This window comes from Acomys minous (genome assembly GCF_964271855.1).
Source record: "Acomys minous genome assembly, chromosome: 4".
NCBI classification, from domain to species: domain Eukaryota; kingdom Metazoa; phylum Chordata; class Mammalia; order Rodentia; family Muridae; genus Acomys; species Acomys minous.
Genome location: NC_140486.1, coordinates 60,850,218 through 60,866,714, shown reverse-complemented (window position 1 = coordinate 60,866,714; position 16,497 = coordinate 60,850,218). Strand labels below are relative to the sequence as shown.

The 16,497-nt window shown below is 45.4% G+C and overlaps 1 protein-coding gene across 5 annotated transcripts in view; it reads left to right on the top strand.

Annotated features, from left to right (window-relative positions):
* The window catches only part of MAPRE2 (microtubule associated protein RP/EB family member 2), a 147,648-nt gene that overhangs the window by 90,715 nt on the left and 40,436 nt on the right, over positions 1 to 16,497 (top strand). For all 5 annotated transcript variants that reach the window (XM_084780905.1, XM_084780906.1, XM_084780904.1 and 2 more), the window contains one exon: positions 14,762 to 14,907. In XM_084780905.1, the coding sequence (XP_084637031.1) occupies positions 14,762 to 14,907 (146 nt within the window). The remainder of the gene's footprint in view (positions 1 to 14,761; positions 14,908 to 16,497) is intronic.

Below are 16,497 nucleotides of genomic sequence, written 5' to 3'. Positions count from 1 at the left end.
CAGAGAAGAAGTGACTCTTGACAGTTCCTGCCAATGGTGGGTGCCTTTTAGGTCTCTCAGAGCAGTTCTAGCCTAGTGAAAAAAACCACCAGAACAATGCCCCCTCCGAGGGCACGCATGCATCTGTTCGCGAACTGTTACTTGCACCCCAGCATGTGGTCCTTTCCTCCTGTTGGCCTCACTTGAGCAAGTTATTCCTAACTCTCCCTCACATTTCTATCCAGAGCTCCCAAGTCCTGGTTGTCAGCTTATCCAGGGGCAAAGCAGAGGAAAAACAAGGTCCCTCGCCAACACGGGGTGCCTGGCCAGACAAGTTGCCAGCACTCGTGAGCAGGGCACCTTCAGTTTCTGCGCATTACAGTGATCCAGTCAGGCGCTTCCACATTTCACTGCTCTTCAAAACAATGCATTCCCTTGTCATTTTTTTTTCTGAATTGTATTTTTAATTTATAGTTTTTCTTAAGTAGCATAAGAAAGAAAAAGAAAAGAGGTGTCAGATAATACCACAGCAGAACGTTTGGGCATCTTAGAATTGCCTACCTGGGAACAGAGTAATTGAATGCATCGCTCTACCAGCTGAGGTTTCTTTCCACCCTGAAACTGTTATGTAAGTGTGGCAGACAGCGTGTCACCTCTCTCTGTGGCCTCCTTTCCAGGGGTGTGGTTCTTCCTTGGGTTTTATTAACCCATGTGCTGGGACCGTGAGAAGCAAATAGCTGTGATGTTAGCCTCAGCATAGTGTCTTGAATTCTCTTCGGTCACTGTCAGGACAGTTGGCCTCCACTTCTCTGTCTTCTAGATGACATTTTGTGGCAATTCATGGAAGAACTTTAGAAAAATAAAGGAGCCAAGTTTTAAAAAGTACATATGTCAACTTTAAATATACTGCTAGAATCCACCTTTTTTTTTTTTTTAAATGGAAGTACTTTCCTGCCTCTTTCCCGCCTCATCTCCCTCTTTAAGTCTTCCATCATTTATGTTTTGGTCATCTGCCTAAATCCCTGGAGTAAATACTGTGAGGGCTTCATGCTAACTTGAGTTCCTTCTAATACTAGAATTGTGCTTAGATAACAAAGCATCCTGGGACGAACCTGGGGAATGTCAATAAATCAGCTCATTATACAACATTATTTGTTATATATCACAGCACGCACAGAGGCATTGTGGTAGCTGCTCCCAGGTCTCTGTGGCTGCTGGTAACCGTCTTCCTCTCCAAGCTGGGCGTGCTGAACCGTCTCTAGCTTTCAGGCCCCTCTTGGGAGCCGTAGGGGGAAGGGCACATCCCTCTGCAGGAAGTGGCCGTTAAGGACTCTGTTGATGTGTGTGACAACTAGTGAGCGTGACTGGGAGGAATGGCAAGAGTAAGGAGACCTGACCTGAGGGCAAATAGTTTCCGTCTGAAGAGGGGTGGCAAGGCACATAGCCCCAGGGACAGGAACCTCTGTAAAGAAAAGAGCCACTTGCAGAAGTGTGCTCTGTGGAAGTGGGCTGCCAGCTTGTGTTGCTTTGCTCACGCCCCTCCATCTTGTATGTGCTCGGAGTTCCAAAGGGACCAACCTGACTTAACGTTGTCCCTAGGATGATGTTGGCAGTTTGTGGAGAAATTCTCTGAGACTATGGGGTTCTTACTCTTAATTTAATGTGCTCTAAAAACAATAGATACATTGTGACGAACAAAGCTAAAGTGTTTAGGCACCCTTTCTCCAAGGTGTACAGAGCCAGACATCAGCATCGGTCCCTAGCAACCTTCCTGATTAACTCAAGCTGACACTCTGTGGCGTTTAAAGCCTGCTGCTTACCTGCCTGCAGCTGACACTTGTCCGTATACTCTGTGAAGTGTTCCCCAACTGTGGAGTGTTGCATACTTTCACTCAGCATGCCCTTTGAGGGCTCCCACATGCCCCCCTTCCTCCTTGCTTCCTGACCACCGTCAGCAAATATCCATAAGGACTGAAGAAATGATGCTGCAGGTTAGATGTGACCCAACCTGTGGGATGGTGGCCAGTTTCTCTCGAGACTTCTGCCCTGACTAACTTAGTGCATCTGTGTCCCCACATCTGTTTTTGTCCTTGCAGTCGCTTTGTGGTTTTGTTGAGTTTTCCCTTATATTTTCTCTGTTTTTCTGAATTCTGTATTTTTGTATTTTTCTGGTCTTTCAAAACTCAGTTATTTGGGCCTTCAAGTGAGATTATTTTCCTTGGGAAGAATGTTTAGGGGACTCACTATATAACTCTGACTGTCCTAGACTCAGTTTGTAGACCAGGCTGGCCTTGAACTCATGGAGATCCGCCTACCTCTGCCTCCCAAGTGCTGGGATTAAGGCGTGTGCCACCATACCCAGAAGTTGACTGGTTCTCATTCCCCAATAAGCAAAGGGACATCCTGATGTGCCACCTACATATGGGCATCTGTTTAGAGGTAACCATTGTCACGAAAGTTCGATATAGACACTCCTGTCTTTTCAGATTCTTGCCTATGAGTGAAGCGTATGACCATTTCAGTCTGTCTTATAGTCTAGAAGCAAAAGCCAACAAAAATAAACAAATAAGAACAAATCATTGTCTGTAAAGTTGTAGAGGCAATACTAAAATCAAGCGTGTGCAGTCCTTCCTAACATATGTAGGAAAACTGTATCACTGATGTGAAAGCTTTCTAGACACTTCTTTCTTCATGACTCCAATAAAACTGAATCTCTTCCCAGTGGGTTTTTTGTTTTGTTTGTTTGTTTGTTTGTTTGTTTGTTTTCAAGACAAGGTTTCTCTGTGTGGCCCTGGCTATCCTGGAAATCTCTTTGTAGACTAGGCTGGCCTTGAATTTAGAAAGATCTGCCTGCCTCTGCCTCTAGTGCTGGGATTAAAGGCATGCACCACCGCACCCGGCCTTCCAGTGGGTTTTGAATATACCTTCCTAATGTTTGTTTTGTTTTGTTTTTTTTTTTAAATTTGTGATAAAGACTTGTTCTAAGTCCCCCTTCTCTCTCTTCCTGGAATGCTAAGTTCTAACTTTAGCTCTGGTCTCATACTTGGACCTCTGCTTTCAGTTTCGGCACTGAGCTCTGTGGAAGCCAGTGACATTTTGTTCTGAGCCCCATCCACCTCCCCCACCCCCCACCCCCACCCCCACCCCGACACTTTCTGGACTCCACTGTAGAAGCCAAGTGTCACTGCATGAGGCAGGATATGTTTAGTAAAATTTGATGAGCATGTTGCCTGAACGGAAATGGCATGTTGGGAACTGGGCACGAAACTAAAGACCCAGGACTAGGTCAAGCCTTAGCAGATAAGAGTTCTGCTGATGCCTCCGTCCAACAGCTGCGTGCTTGTCCCTTCAACTGTCAGTATCTTTTTCTGTGTCATTAGACAAGCTCTGTGTTTTCCCCTAAAACATTAAGACACAAGTTTAAATACAGTGGAGTACTGTGGTGGTTGGATAAGCCACTACAAATAGACAAGTGACACTAGCTCCAAGGTTTGGGTGCCTGATATGAATGCCCTAGCTTTCAACACACAGTTTTAATGGTATCTGTGAAAGTTATCCTTCCGAGCAACATTTAGCCAGCAGCCCCTGTCCATACTGTAAGTCTCCAGCTGTGGTACACTCCCGGTGTTTCTCTAGAACTTACCTTTCAGTCAGAGTATCCGTTCTACATCTCAGCCAAGGACTGTTTGGAGTTTGATTTCTACCGCCCTGAAATTTCCATTCGGAACATAGAGGAAGTGTTCTGTCGTCCGCGGGATAGGCAGCACTTTAATCTACTCCGAACTCTCACTGATAGTCGCATGGCATCAGATTGTCTTCAGCCAGGCTAGCGGCCAGTGATGCTCTCCAAGTCTCTGTGTGTTTGGGGAAGAGTGGGTGGGCATGTATGTGTATGTTTGTGTGGACGTGTGCATGCATACCCAGGGATGCACACTCCTCTGTGTATGTACATGAGGTCAGCATTGGATGTCTTCCTTTAGTTGTTCCTAATGATGCTTTTTGAGGCAGGGTCCGTTATTGAACCTAGAACTCGCTAATTGGCTAGACTGGCTAGCCGATGAACTCCGTCCACTTTCCGTTCTGGGATAGGGCCTCTCACTGGGATTGGAACTCACAGAGTCAGCTGGGCTGGCCAGTGAGTCCCATGGACCCTCCTGACATCGCCTCCCAATACCAGGGTTACAGTCTCATGTCACTGTACCTTGGTTTTTTTACCTGTGTTCCAGGGATCAGACTCTGGCCCTTATGATTGGCACTTTGAACTCTTAAACTGTGTGTGTGTGTGTAGAGAGAGAGAGAGAGACAGAGAGAGAGGTTTCTGCTGACTGCTAGAAATAGAACCCTGTGTTTTGCGTGTCACTTTCCTCTTTTGTGAGCCCCAATTTCCCACAGGGACACTTACTTCCTCCAGTAAGATGTTTGGGCTTTGGTGACAGATGCAGACCTGCAGAAGCATCAGTTCAAAGAGTGACCAGGCCAACCAAATCCAAAGAGACAGCAAGCCTCTGGGATTGTAGTGTACCAACAGTCCTGAAATCCATCCTGCTCTTTTGTGAAAGCCGGTTGAATTATCAGTGTTGAGATGACAGAAAATAGTTATGTTGCTAAGGATGAGACTATCAAGCACTCAAAGAGCAGTGTGTGAAAATAAGCCGCCAGAGGTGGGAGGAGCCAGGAGCGCTCCTGGGAGCATGCCCCACACAAGGCCCTCTCTGACAAAAACCACAACAAAAGATGAGCAAGTGTTGGCAAGTGTCTGCAACACAGGAGGGTGAAATGTGCCCCCGTCTTCTAATTAGCAGAAACTTCAAGTAGCTTTTTACAAGAGAAGCCGGTGACAGCCTGAGAATTAGCCCATCGGCTCATTTTAGAGCTGAGCCCGCTGGCTAACCCTGACATTTTGCAGATAAGAGTGTGTTGGCTTAGAAGAGTGTGATGACATGCCCAACCTATTCAAGATGGTGAATGCTTCGGAGCCAAGGGCCAACACTGCAGTTCTCCCTCACCCACGTCCTCGCGGATAGATGCTTAAGGAAGGGCGCTGTTGCTCTAACAGGTCCTGTTAAGATTCCTGTAATGAAAGATAAAGTCACATCTGTATGTCCACATCACCAAGCTGTAATTCTTCTCCTCTCATCAGTAGTAAGATTAGCAGGAAGCTGTAGCTCAGCATCCCAGGGACTCGCCACCTCCGCCTAGCTCCCTGTCCTGCGGGAAAGTTACCTGGGCAGGATGGGTAGCTGCTTGTGGCAGAACCCAGTGCGGCTTGATGTCGTCTCTACAGATCAGGCTGCATTTTGGGAAACTGTGAGGTTTTTTTTCAGCAGTAGAGATGAGGGGAAGAGAAGAGATAAAAACAATAGGAACATGTAGAGATGAGATATTTATTTCCTTTTGTGTACACACTGTACATACTTAAGATGGAATGCTTATGAGTCTGTAACATTGAAGTAGACTGACAATATGCCCAATCTAATTTTCTGCTGTATAATAAGCAAGTTTGCTTTCTATTGCTGTTATAAAGGGGGCAGGGCGCGGTGGCTGGAGAGATGCTCAGCGGTTAAGAGCACTGACTGTTCTTCCAGAAGACCTAGGTTCAAATCCCAGCACGCACTTGGGAGCTCACAGCTGTCTGTAATTCCTGTTTCAGGAGATCTGACACCCTCACACAGACATACATGCAGTCAAAACACCAATGTACATAGCATAAAAATAAATGGATTGTGTTTAAAAAAAAAAAAAGAGCTTGGTTTTTCAAAACAGGGTTTCTCCATGTAGCCCTGGTTGTCCTGGACTTGCTTTACAGACCAAGCTGATCTTTTTTCTTTTCTTTTCTTTTCTTTTTTCTTTTTTCTTTTTTCTTTTTGGTTTTTTGAGACAGGGTCTCTCTCGGTATTAGCCTTGGCTATCATGGAGCCACTTTGTAGACCAGGCTGGCTTTGAACTCACATCAATCCACCTGCCTCTGCCTCCCAAGTGCTGGGATTAAAGGAGTGTGCCACCACACCCATCCTCCCCCCCCCCCCCAAAAAAAATCTTAAAAAAAAAAAAAAGAAAGTTGAGAAAAGCCACTTGAAGAGGAAAGAATTTATCTGGCTTACATTTTCTTGTCACGGTCCATCATCGAGGGAAGTCAGAGCAGGAACCCAAGCAGGGACCTGGAGACAGGGACAGAGGAGGGGGCTGTGGAAGAGCACTGTTACACCTGGCAGGGGTGGTACTACCCAAAGGGGGCGGGGCCCTTGCACACCCATCATCAGTTAAGGAAGTGCCCCTCCGGCTCGCCTGCAGCATACAGGGGAGGTTCCTTCCTGTCAGATCATTCCAACCTGTGTCAAGTTGACAGGAAACTAACAAGCAGAAACGGTATAACAGGTGTCTCGGCACCGGCTTGAGGGCTCTGCTGCATGCTGTGGTGTACCCCTGTAATCTCAGCCACGTGGAGGCTGAAGCCAGCCGGGGCAACATGGGAAGACCTTGTCGTAAAGAGGTCCGTAAAGAGGTTCTTTTGTAGTTTTCCTTTGGAATTCCTTTTGGAATTGTAACTTAGAAAACCTTCCAAATTCTTTGAACCTTTGAGTCTTCACTTAAAAATGGTATTTCTGAGGAGCCACACAAAAAAGGGGGAAAAAATTTGAAGAAAACTAAAGTTCAGGTCATAGTTTAAATCCCGCTTTGCTATTGACTAGCTGGTGGTGCCCTGAGCTTGTCCCCAGGTTGGTAAGATAATGCAATCATAAACACACACCGTAAGGATTCTCTGTGAGGTTTTAGGATGACGAAAGCCCATGTGCAATCACTAACAGATTATATATAAACACGAGTGTTTTGTATCTTATATTTCTGCTACAATATGTTTCATAGCTGTGCTATTAAATGCTATTTTTCTCGTGTCTGAAATTTTCTGTCTTAAAATGCCCATTTGCTCTGGCGCTCGATCTGCTCTTGGAGTTGGGGATCTGGTGAGCAAGAGGTTGCCACGTGTATCGTCCTTGCACAGATGAACAGGGCCGGTCAAATTCTCAGATCTTCCGCATGTAACTGTTCATTTTTAAGCTCTGCCTTCCTCCTTCTCATGACTCCATGCTCATTTTTGAATTCGCATCCCCAAACCTTGACAGTTCCATGTCGCTTTTGGTGGCAACAGCTGAGACCATTCTGAAGGCATCAGGTTGGATGTAGCCTAGCTCTGTGGAAGAGCAGGGTGGTTCCTTTATTTCTGGTTATTTCCAGACTCTGTTGCCTTCCCCATCTTCAGGAGCACACTGAGCTGATGGGTGCTGTTGCCTTCCCCATCTTCAGGAGCACACTGAGCTGATGGGTGCTGAGGGCAGCACTTTATAAGCAGCCTTTTGGTGAACGTAGCATCCTTCCGTCGAGTGCTTTGACTCATTTTACATGTAGCCGTTTGTAGCTTGCTTGTCTTTTACCTTCTCTGAACCCAAATCAGTATCTATTAGAGCTCAAATCTATCCACCTAGAAGTATCTATCTAGACTTAAAAGTATCTTCTTAATTACTAAACAACTAAATATAATTTTAAAACTGTCTGGTCTTCAACCCCATCAACCATCATTTTTGTTGTTGATTTTTGCTTTTGTTTTTGCTTGACTTGTTGATGCTTTTTGTTGTTGTTGTTGTTTTGTTGTTGTTGTTGTTGTCTTGTTGCTGTTGTTGTTTGAGACAGGATTTCTCTGTGTGGCCCTGGCTATCCTGGAATTAGCGCCGTAGACCAGGCTGGCCTTGAATGCAGAGATCTGCCTGTCGCTACCCTCTGAGTGCTGGGATTAAAGATGTGTACCATCAGGCCCTGCTAAATGGATGAAGCGGCACTTCTGCCCCCTCCCCGCCCATTTTTCTAATTAAGGGAGAAAATGTGGGATCTTAAGAATGGGAGCCAAATGCTGTTAAGAGGTTGAGTAGGATGATGAGAAGAGCGGGTGATTCCACAGCAGGGTCCTACAGGCGACTTTGACCAGAATGGAGGACAGTTGCTAAGCAACAGAGTGGAATCAGCACAGGAAGCCACAGGAGTGGGGACCGGGGAAAGAGAGTACACGCTAGCAGCTCACTAGTGGTGTGATGTTGAGAAAGGTGTTTTTTGTTTTATTTTTGTCAAAGTCCTGTGGTGCCTGAGCATGTTCTATAAGGGATCTTTACTGAGGGGAATTGCAAGGCAAGCGAGGCTGAGGGTTGCTGCAGGAGTCACTCAGTGAGAAAGCAGGCAGACGAGGTATGACCCAGGGCACAAGTGGAGGGTGGCCATTAGGTAGGAGCCTTGTGGGTTATGACGTGCTCAAGTGCCCATCCCTGTGAGTACCTGTAAAGATGGGCTCCGCTGACTTCAAGGTAGCCTTTTTATGATGAATTATCGGTGTACCCCTTAAAAGATACAAGGAACCAAGACCTGAAAGTGATCAAGTTCCCACACCCGCATATGACAGTAACACAACTTCTGCACAGCTCCTCAATTCAGCTCAGGATCTCCTTTGACCCTAGAGAAGCTGACATGTGCCATGACACCCGGCCGTCCATGTAGCTCGTGTGACATGCTCTTTCTACATTAGTTCCTACAGAGCAGTTACTCTTCCGTTCCAGTGCTGGTATGGCTCCTACATGCGTGGGAAGGTGTGGAAAGCTCGGGCTGCACAGGCAGCAAATTACACAGTCAGGGTTCCAACCATTTATTTTTAGCCTCAATCAATGCTCAAGCTTTTCAGAAATATAAAATGCTTCCCAAAGTATCTTTCCAGTGTAAAGGAACCGTGGCAGGCAGGGAGTGTACAGCGCCACAGACAGCTCACTTGTAAACACGCACACCAAATCCTGAGTGTGAGTGTGTGCCAGCACTGCAGTGAAGGCTCAGCAAGTGGGAGTTATCCCAGAAATGCAAAGACTTCGGAGCTAGAAAATCAATGGATATGATTGATCATATTAACAAAGTAAGCCGGGTGTGGTGGCGCACACCTTTAATCCCAGCACTCGGGAGGCAGGGCAGGTGGATCTCTGTGAGTTTGAGGCCAGCCTGGTCTACAAAGCGAGTCCAGGACAGCCAAGGTTACACAGAGAAACCCTGTCTCGAAAAAACCAAAAAAATTTAAAAAATAAAGGAAAAAGATTTTTATCTCTTTGTAAAAACAAAAATAGTAGTTGATAAAATTCTGTGAAACTTAATTGCTAGTAAAACTTAAGAGTATTTCCTTACTATCAAACATCTGTGGCCAGTAACGGACTTGGGGAAAGAACACGGTGTGTGTGTGTGTGTTTGTGTGTGTGTGTTATATATAACATGTAATATATATTATTGGAAATATATATATTTTGAAACAGAGTTTCTTTGTGTACCTCTAGCTGTCTTGGAACTCAGTCTGTAGACCAGGCTGGCCTTGAACTCACAGAGATCTGCCTGCCTCTGCTTGCTGAATGACTGGGATTAAAGGCGTGTGCCACCACTGCTTGGCCAGATCACAGTGTATTCTGATTACGTTGCAGGCTTGCGTTCCCCCCACCAGTCGTGAATAAGGTTCTCTTCTGGGCACCCTCCTCTGCATTCGTTCACATTCGCTTACTTAGTGATTACATTCTGGTCTCAGTGTGGTTAATTTGCATTTGCTGATGGCTATTGCAGCTGAACATGTTTCATATATTGATTGGCCATTTGTACTTTATTATTGAGAACTGGCTGCTTTTCCAGATAGCCCATTAGCTGATTGGGTTGCCCGTTCGGTGATACAGATCCTCTCCTACACACCGAAGAGAAAAAGAACACAGCCATGAGGTTATAGCAAAGAACAGGCCGTGACCTAGCAATGGGGGTAGCGAAGCCCAGGCAAATGGCAGGAGTTACTACTCACCTTTCAAAGAACTGGATGCTGATGGTCTCTCCTCTCCAGGCAGCATCCAGCCTGGCAAATGGCTACGCTCAGGATCTGTGCATTTACTCCCTCCAAGAAATAGACATCACTGTCACAGACAAACACAGACAGACAAAATGAGCGGGTGATAAAGGACACACAGGCAGCCGGGCATGGTGGAGCACGCCTCTAATCCCAGCACTCGGAGGCAGAGGCAAGTGGATCTCTGTGAGTTCAAGGCCAGCCTGGTCTACAAAGTGAGTCCAGGACAGTCAGGACTGTTACACAGAGAAACCCTGTCTTGGGGGCACGAGGGGGGTGGGGTGGGGTGGGGTGGGGGGGACACACAGGCAAATGGAACCAGAAAGCAAATGGATGTCACTGACTATCCCACAACCTAACAGAATAAGGTTCAGATAAAAATTAGCCAAATATATGAAAGTATCATTTAATATTAAGGAAACTGCTTAGAAAAATCATTTAAAGCACACATACCAAAAATGGGTGAATAAAACAAACAGTGTAGATGTAAAGACACACATTCATGCCAACACAGTAGTAGAGGACTGTGTGTGTGTGTGTGTGTGTGTGTGTGTGTGTGTGTGTGTGTGTGTTGCCAGGGATTCAACCCATGGCCTTGTGGGTAATCAGCAGGGCTCTACTATTGAGCTATATCCCATCCCCAGGGGATTTTTCCCTCAAATGTTACTACAGAGTTAAAGTAACCAAGATAATATGTGTTACTGGCATAAGGGTAGACATGTGGATAGAGTAGGCTTGAAAGTCAAGAAGAAAAAGAGTTAATTAAATATAAGCTGATAGATTTTCAGTAAGAGAGCTGAGACAGATGTTGATAGAGTAGTTTCTACAAAAGGAGGTAGGAGGGGGCTGGAGAGATGGCTGGGGGCTAAAAGTATGTTTGCAGGTGACCTGGGTTTGATTCTCAGCACCTGTGTGGTGACTCACAGCTGCCACTCCAGTTCCAGAGGATCTGATGCCCTCTTCTGACCTACACGGACAGTCATACATGCAAGCAAAACACACACCCCCAAAATTAATAAATTACATTTTAAATTTATGAATGATCCTGGACTAACAGTATTCACATGCGAAACAATGACATCACATTCAACCTCACTCACCCTATCTACAGGAATCAGCTCAAAATTGGATCAGAAACCTGAAAGTAAAAAGTAGAACCATGCGGCTTGGAGAAGAAAGCACTGAGTGCAGATGTGCACCACCTCCAGTTAGGCAGTGTGGGTGCCGACCTCCACCACCTCCAGTTAGGCAGTGTGGGTGCGGACCTCCACCACCTCCAGCTCCAGTTAGACAGTGTAGGTGCGAACCTCCACCACCTCCAGCTCCAGTTAGACAGTGTAGGTGCGGACCTCCACCACCTCCAGTTAGACAGTGTAGGTGTGGACCTTCACCACCTCCAGTTAGACAGTGTAGGTGCAGACCACCACCACCTCCAGTTAGACAGTGTAGGTGTGGACCTTCACCACCTCCAGTTAGACAGTGTAGGTGTGGACCTCCACCACCTTGTAGCAGGCACTGATTTCTTACCCAAGACAGCAAAAGCACAAGGAATGAAAGGTTAAATTGGATTAGCTCAAAATTGAAAGCGTACACTTTATACATCAGAAAGAGTCCACCCAACAAATCAAGGGATATTTTCAAGCCACATGTCTGGTGAGGGAACTGCCTACAACATAGAATTCCTACAACTCAACAACAAAAAGAAAGTGCAGCTTGGTTTAAAAACAGGCAAAGGGTTTGTAAAAACAGTATACAATGGCCCCAAAGCACTTCAGGAAGATGTTCAGCACCATAGCGATTAGCGGAATAAACCATACTGAGGCACTGACCACACCCACTAGGGCAGCTGGGATCAAAAGTACAGATGGCAGCAAGTGTGGAGGTGAAGTCCACGTTGCTGGCTGGTGTGCTGGCTTCGGAAAACAGATGGGCAAGTCTTCAAGATGTTTATCACAGAGACACCACATGACGCAGCAGAGATTCCACCTTACAGCCAATGCAAACATATGTCGCACAAGAACTTACAAATGTTCTTAGCAGCTTTACTCAATAGTCCCCCGGTGGCCCGGATGCCCACTGCCTGATGGATGGATTGATAAAATGTGGTGTGCTTATATAATGAAATATTATCCATAGAAAGGATTAGAGGTCTAATGAACCTCAAAAGGTTCTTCCGAGTAAAGGAGCCAAGCCCAATGGTCACAAAATGATCCCCTTTATGTGAAATCTGGGGGAAGTTAGAATAACAGTTGCCAGCGCGCAAGGGAGGGAGAGCAGAGAGGGTGGCTGCCAGCGGCTGTGAAGTCTGTGTGTGGTGATTTAAAAAAACAAAAACCTTCTGGAATTACATACCTGGTATTGCATTTACAGTCCTGTGCGTGTGACTGTATTGAAACAACTAACTGAATTGCACACTTGAAAAGGTTATATTATGAATTATATCTGGATGTTTTTTAAAGGCTATTTCCTGTATGTCTTTTAAATCCAAACCTACGATGGAAAGAATAAAGGAATGATTTTTTTTTTTTAAATTTTTGAGAGAGGAGAAGTTGTTTGGTGGTGTTGTAGTTGTTGTTATTGTTGATTTGTCTTTTCTTTTTTGTTTGATTTGTGTGTGGGGGGGTGGTTTTAAGACAATGTTTCTGTGTGTAGCCCTGGCTGTTTTGGAACTTGCTGGCCTGGAACGCAGAGATCCTGCCTGCCTCTGCCTACTGAGTTCTGGGATTAAAGGTGTGCACCACCACCCGGTGAGAGAGGAGAAGTTGTAAAACCTAAGATCTATTAATATAGAACATAGGGTTTAGATAACTGAAAAGCTAGGACTGTCACGTGGAAATATTCAAACCACACGATCAGTCCTAAATTACACCCTTAGCAATATGAGTATGAATACAATTATATAAGAAAATGTATTATAAGACATTCATTCTTATTTTTAATTTTTAATGTCATAATAGCAATAAGACTTCCCAGTTATGTGCCTAGAATGCTTGTATCTTTGCATGTTGTGACAAATAAAAATGCCTCTCCTAGATTTAAAAACAAAGGAAGAGCTCTCAGCACCTACATTAGGAAAGTAATCATAGTAAAAACGGAGTTCTTCGTCAGGGACCAAGTGTAGACAACCTGTCACAGGTGTTGTCAAGGCATGGCTGCCTCATCAGTTGGCAGTGGAATGGGTGGTCCAGAAGGTAATTGTAGCAAGCTCATGGAGAAAAGAATTCCCAGGAAGGACCTTGGGTAGTTTGGAATCCATGGGAAGCCAAGGTCAGAGGTGAAGGAACCTCCCTCTGCCTGGGAAGAGGATAGTAATAATAGGATGGTGAATTCTGTCACTTCTCGGTGCTGCGGACACACTGCCGCTACAATAGCAGGCCCTTTGTCTCTGCATTTCTCTCGCTCGCTCCATTTGAAGGAGGCAGAAATGTGCACAGCAGGGCTCAGGTCATGGGCCTGCAACCTTAGTGTGGAGGCAGGAAAAGGAGGCTCACCCACATTCAGCTTCAGGGGTATGAGGCAGGGCCCTGTAGCATCTCCCCGGTAAGAAGGTGCCCAAATGCAGAGGAGTCAGAAAGTGACAGATTCCCACTAACATTTGGAAGGGCTAAAATTAGAACCATACTTTCTATCACACACCGAAATAAATTCCACATGGATCCAGAATTTGAATGTAAAACTGGAGATCATAAAAGTACTTACAGAAACTATGCATGAATATTTATGGGATCTTGGCTGAGGGAAGTTGCTAAGCACGGTGTAAATACCAGAATGCCATTAAAACCTTGGTAGAGCCTATTAAATGAGCCAGAAAAGGAGCCCGAGGGGTGATGGAGTGCTTGCCTAGTGCATACAAGGCCTTGGGTTTGATTCCCAGCACCACAGAAATAAAAGTGTACGTAAAAATAGATATGGGTACATTTTTAAAGTATTATCACATTTTACTAAAGACACATAAATGTATAGCCTCATAGCTGAAAAAGTCAGACTGGCATGTGCCGGAATACAAGCAGGGGTTTGTCCCCACTTGGTGATGGATGTTAGAGATGGTGAGATGGTTTTTTCCTAACATTCCTCCCTGTACTGATTACACCCTCCCCTCCACCAAACACACCCTCTAAAATTGTTGCTTATTTTTTTAAATTTGAAAAGTAGAGGATTTGGATGGTTGGGTCATGAGAATACATAGCATCTGGGTCTCCAGAGGCAAATTGAATGCTAACCTCTGAAAAAATGAGGATGGCTGCAGATCAGGTCAGAGACAGCGCTTCCACATATCCACCTGCGGGATTACATCACAGGGGCTGTCGTTTGGTCCATCTGCAGGCACTTTAGAAAGGAGGATTGGATAATTGAAACCCCCCCACCCCACCCCACCCCCCGTAGGCCTGATGTTTTTCCTTCCCTCCCCAGTGTTTTGGGTTTGGGTTTGCTATGCCTTGCCTTGTTTTTAAAAGAAGCCATCTGCCTAGGAAGAAACGCTTAATTCATGGCGCTGGCATCTAAGGGAAAGCCAGATGCCTGTGTTTCATCTCTCCGTTGCCTTACCTGCAAAGAATGAGCTACCCCAGCATTTCCAGTCCCACAGCCCTTAGATTCCTGGTGTTTTCTCTCTTCTTTGGCACTCCATGTAAGCAGAGGATTTGGTATAAGACGCAGTGGTGTCCTAGCCAAAGGGGACTCCCCCACCTGGAGGGGGAGGCCTTCGTGGTCCAGAAAGACTAATCAATAGTGTGTCATGGAAACAGCACGCTATTTGGAGATGGTGAAGAGAGAAAAAGATTGTAAGTGCCCTACCACTGTGCCTGCTCTTGCCACTCAGTTGTTCTTATGAGACAGAGGACTCATCCTGACAGACTCATCCATGACCTTTCCATTGTCTCTGTCTAGGGGCCGCCTATTGCCAGTTCATGGATATGCTCTTCCCGGGCTGTATTAGTTTGAAGAAAGTAAAATTCCAAGCAAAGTTGGAGCATGAATATATCCACAATTTTAAACTTCTGCAAGCATCATTTAAACGGATGAATGTCGATAAGGTAAGAGGCTTATTAATACTCCTATCAAATGTACTCGCTTCTTTAAAGTTGATTTTAATATTTCATTGGTTTGGTTATTTTTTAATATTGTGTATGTGTATTCAGATGTGGGTCTATAGGCGTAAGTGCAGTAAAGGCCATAAAAGGGCATGGGGTTCCTCAGGAGTTACAAACAACTGGGAGCCACACAATGTGGGTGCTGGGAATTGAATCCCAGCCCTCTGGAAGAGCGCTGCACACCCCTTAGCCATCTAGCCAGCACCCTTAAAGTACTTTGTAGTCAAAATTTAAAAAGTCCAAGAATGTGTCCATGAAGGATATACTTAGCTATCTCACCTTGGGGGAGGCTGTGCATACATAGACACCAGCCCTGACTACCCGTGAGGCTTCAGTTTTAAGAAATTTGTAACAATGTAGCCATTAGAAACCTCCTAGCAGGGGTCCTACACGGTACAGCAGGTTCTTAGCTTCTCCATGTTACAAATGAGAAGCTCTTGTGTTTACCAGATGCCACTGGGGCTCTTTGGGTATTTGGTTCCTTTGGAAAAACAACTTGTTCACAGGGAAAGCGTCATGGGTGGGAATCTCAGCTCTAAGACTGAAACACTTTACACCTTCTAAGCATCTAAACTGGCTCCTCTGTAAGAGAGGACGAGGACCAGCCTTCCTCCCAGTTATGAAACGGCCATGAGGAGACGCCGGCAGCCGCGTCCAGCATCCTGTATCCCTCAGGCTCCAGCACTCGGGAATATGTTGCTTTTCTCATTCGGATTATAATTTTGCCATCGAGCGACACAAGTGGAAATCATGGCAGTCGCATCCTAAGGGGCTGAGCCCCACTCACTGGTCCCTCTCGGGGGTGCAGGCCGCTCTCCAGGTGTTCATTATTTAGGGTGCTTTCTCAAAACGAGTATGACCAGCTGTGCTTCTTAAGATGAATTTTAAGCAAGGGGAGAGAGATAAACCTGCAGAGGATAAACGTAACTCCCTGAAAAAAAAAAAACCCTATTACTAAAAGGAATAAATAAGCTACAGGATTAAAAAATAGATACTGGGTTATAAGAGATAGAGCTTAGAGGAAAGTTAAGTAATTCCATACAATTCATCACTTCCCTAAGTAAGAAGCATCCTTATCAGATTGTTGAGAAAAAGCTGGCTTCTTCTTCCTCAGAATTCTTATTTTTAATTGTACACTGTTAGCCATCCATGGTGGTGCACACCTGTCAGTTCCAGCCACTGCAAAGGCTAAGGCAGGAGTATGGCTCAAGTGCAAGGACCTGAGAGCATCCTGGACCACACGTACAAGAGCCCCAAGCATCTCAAGTCAAAGAACAGAAACAGAAAATCCCTTTCTCTAGAAAAGCTTAACTTTTTATTCTTTGTTGTTGTTGTTCTGTGTTTTTGTTTTGTTTCATTTTTTGTTTGTTGTTTGGGGGGAGTTTTTTGTTTTGTTTTGTTTTGTTTTTAAGACAGGGTTTCTCTGTGTATCCTTGGCTGTCCTGGACTCACTTTGTAGACCAGACTGGCCTCGAACTCACAGAGATCTGCCTACCTCTGCCTCCCGAGTGTTGGGATTACAGGCTTGCACCA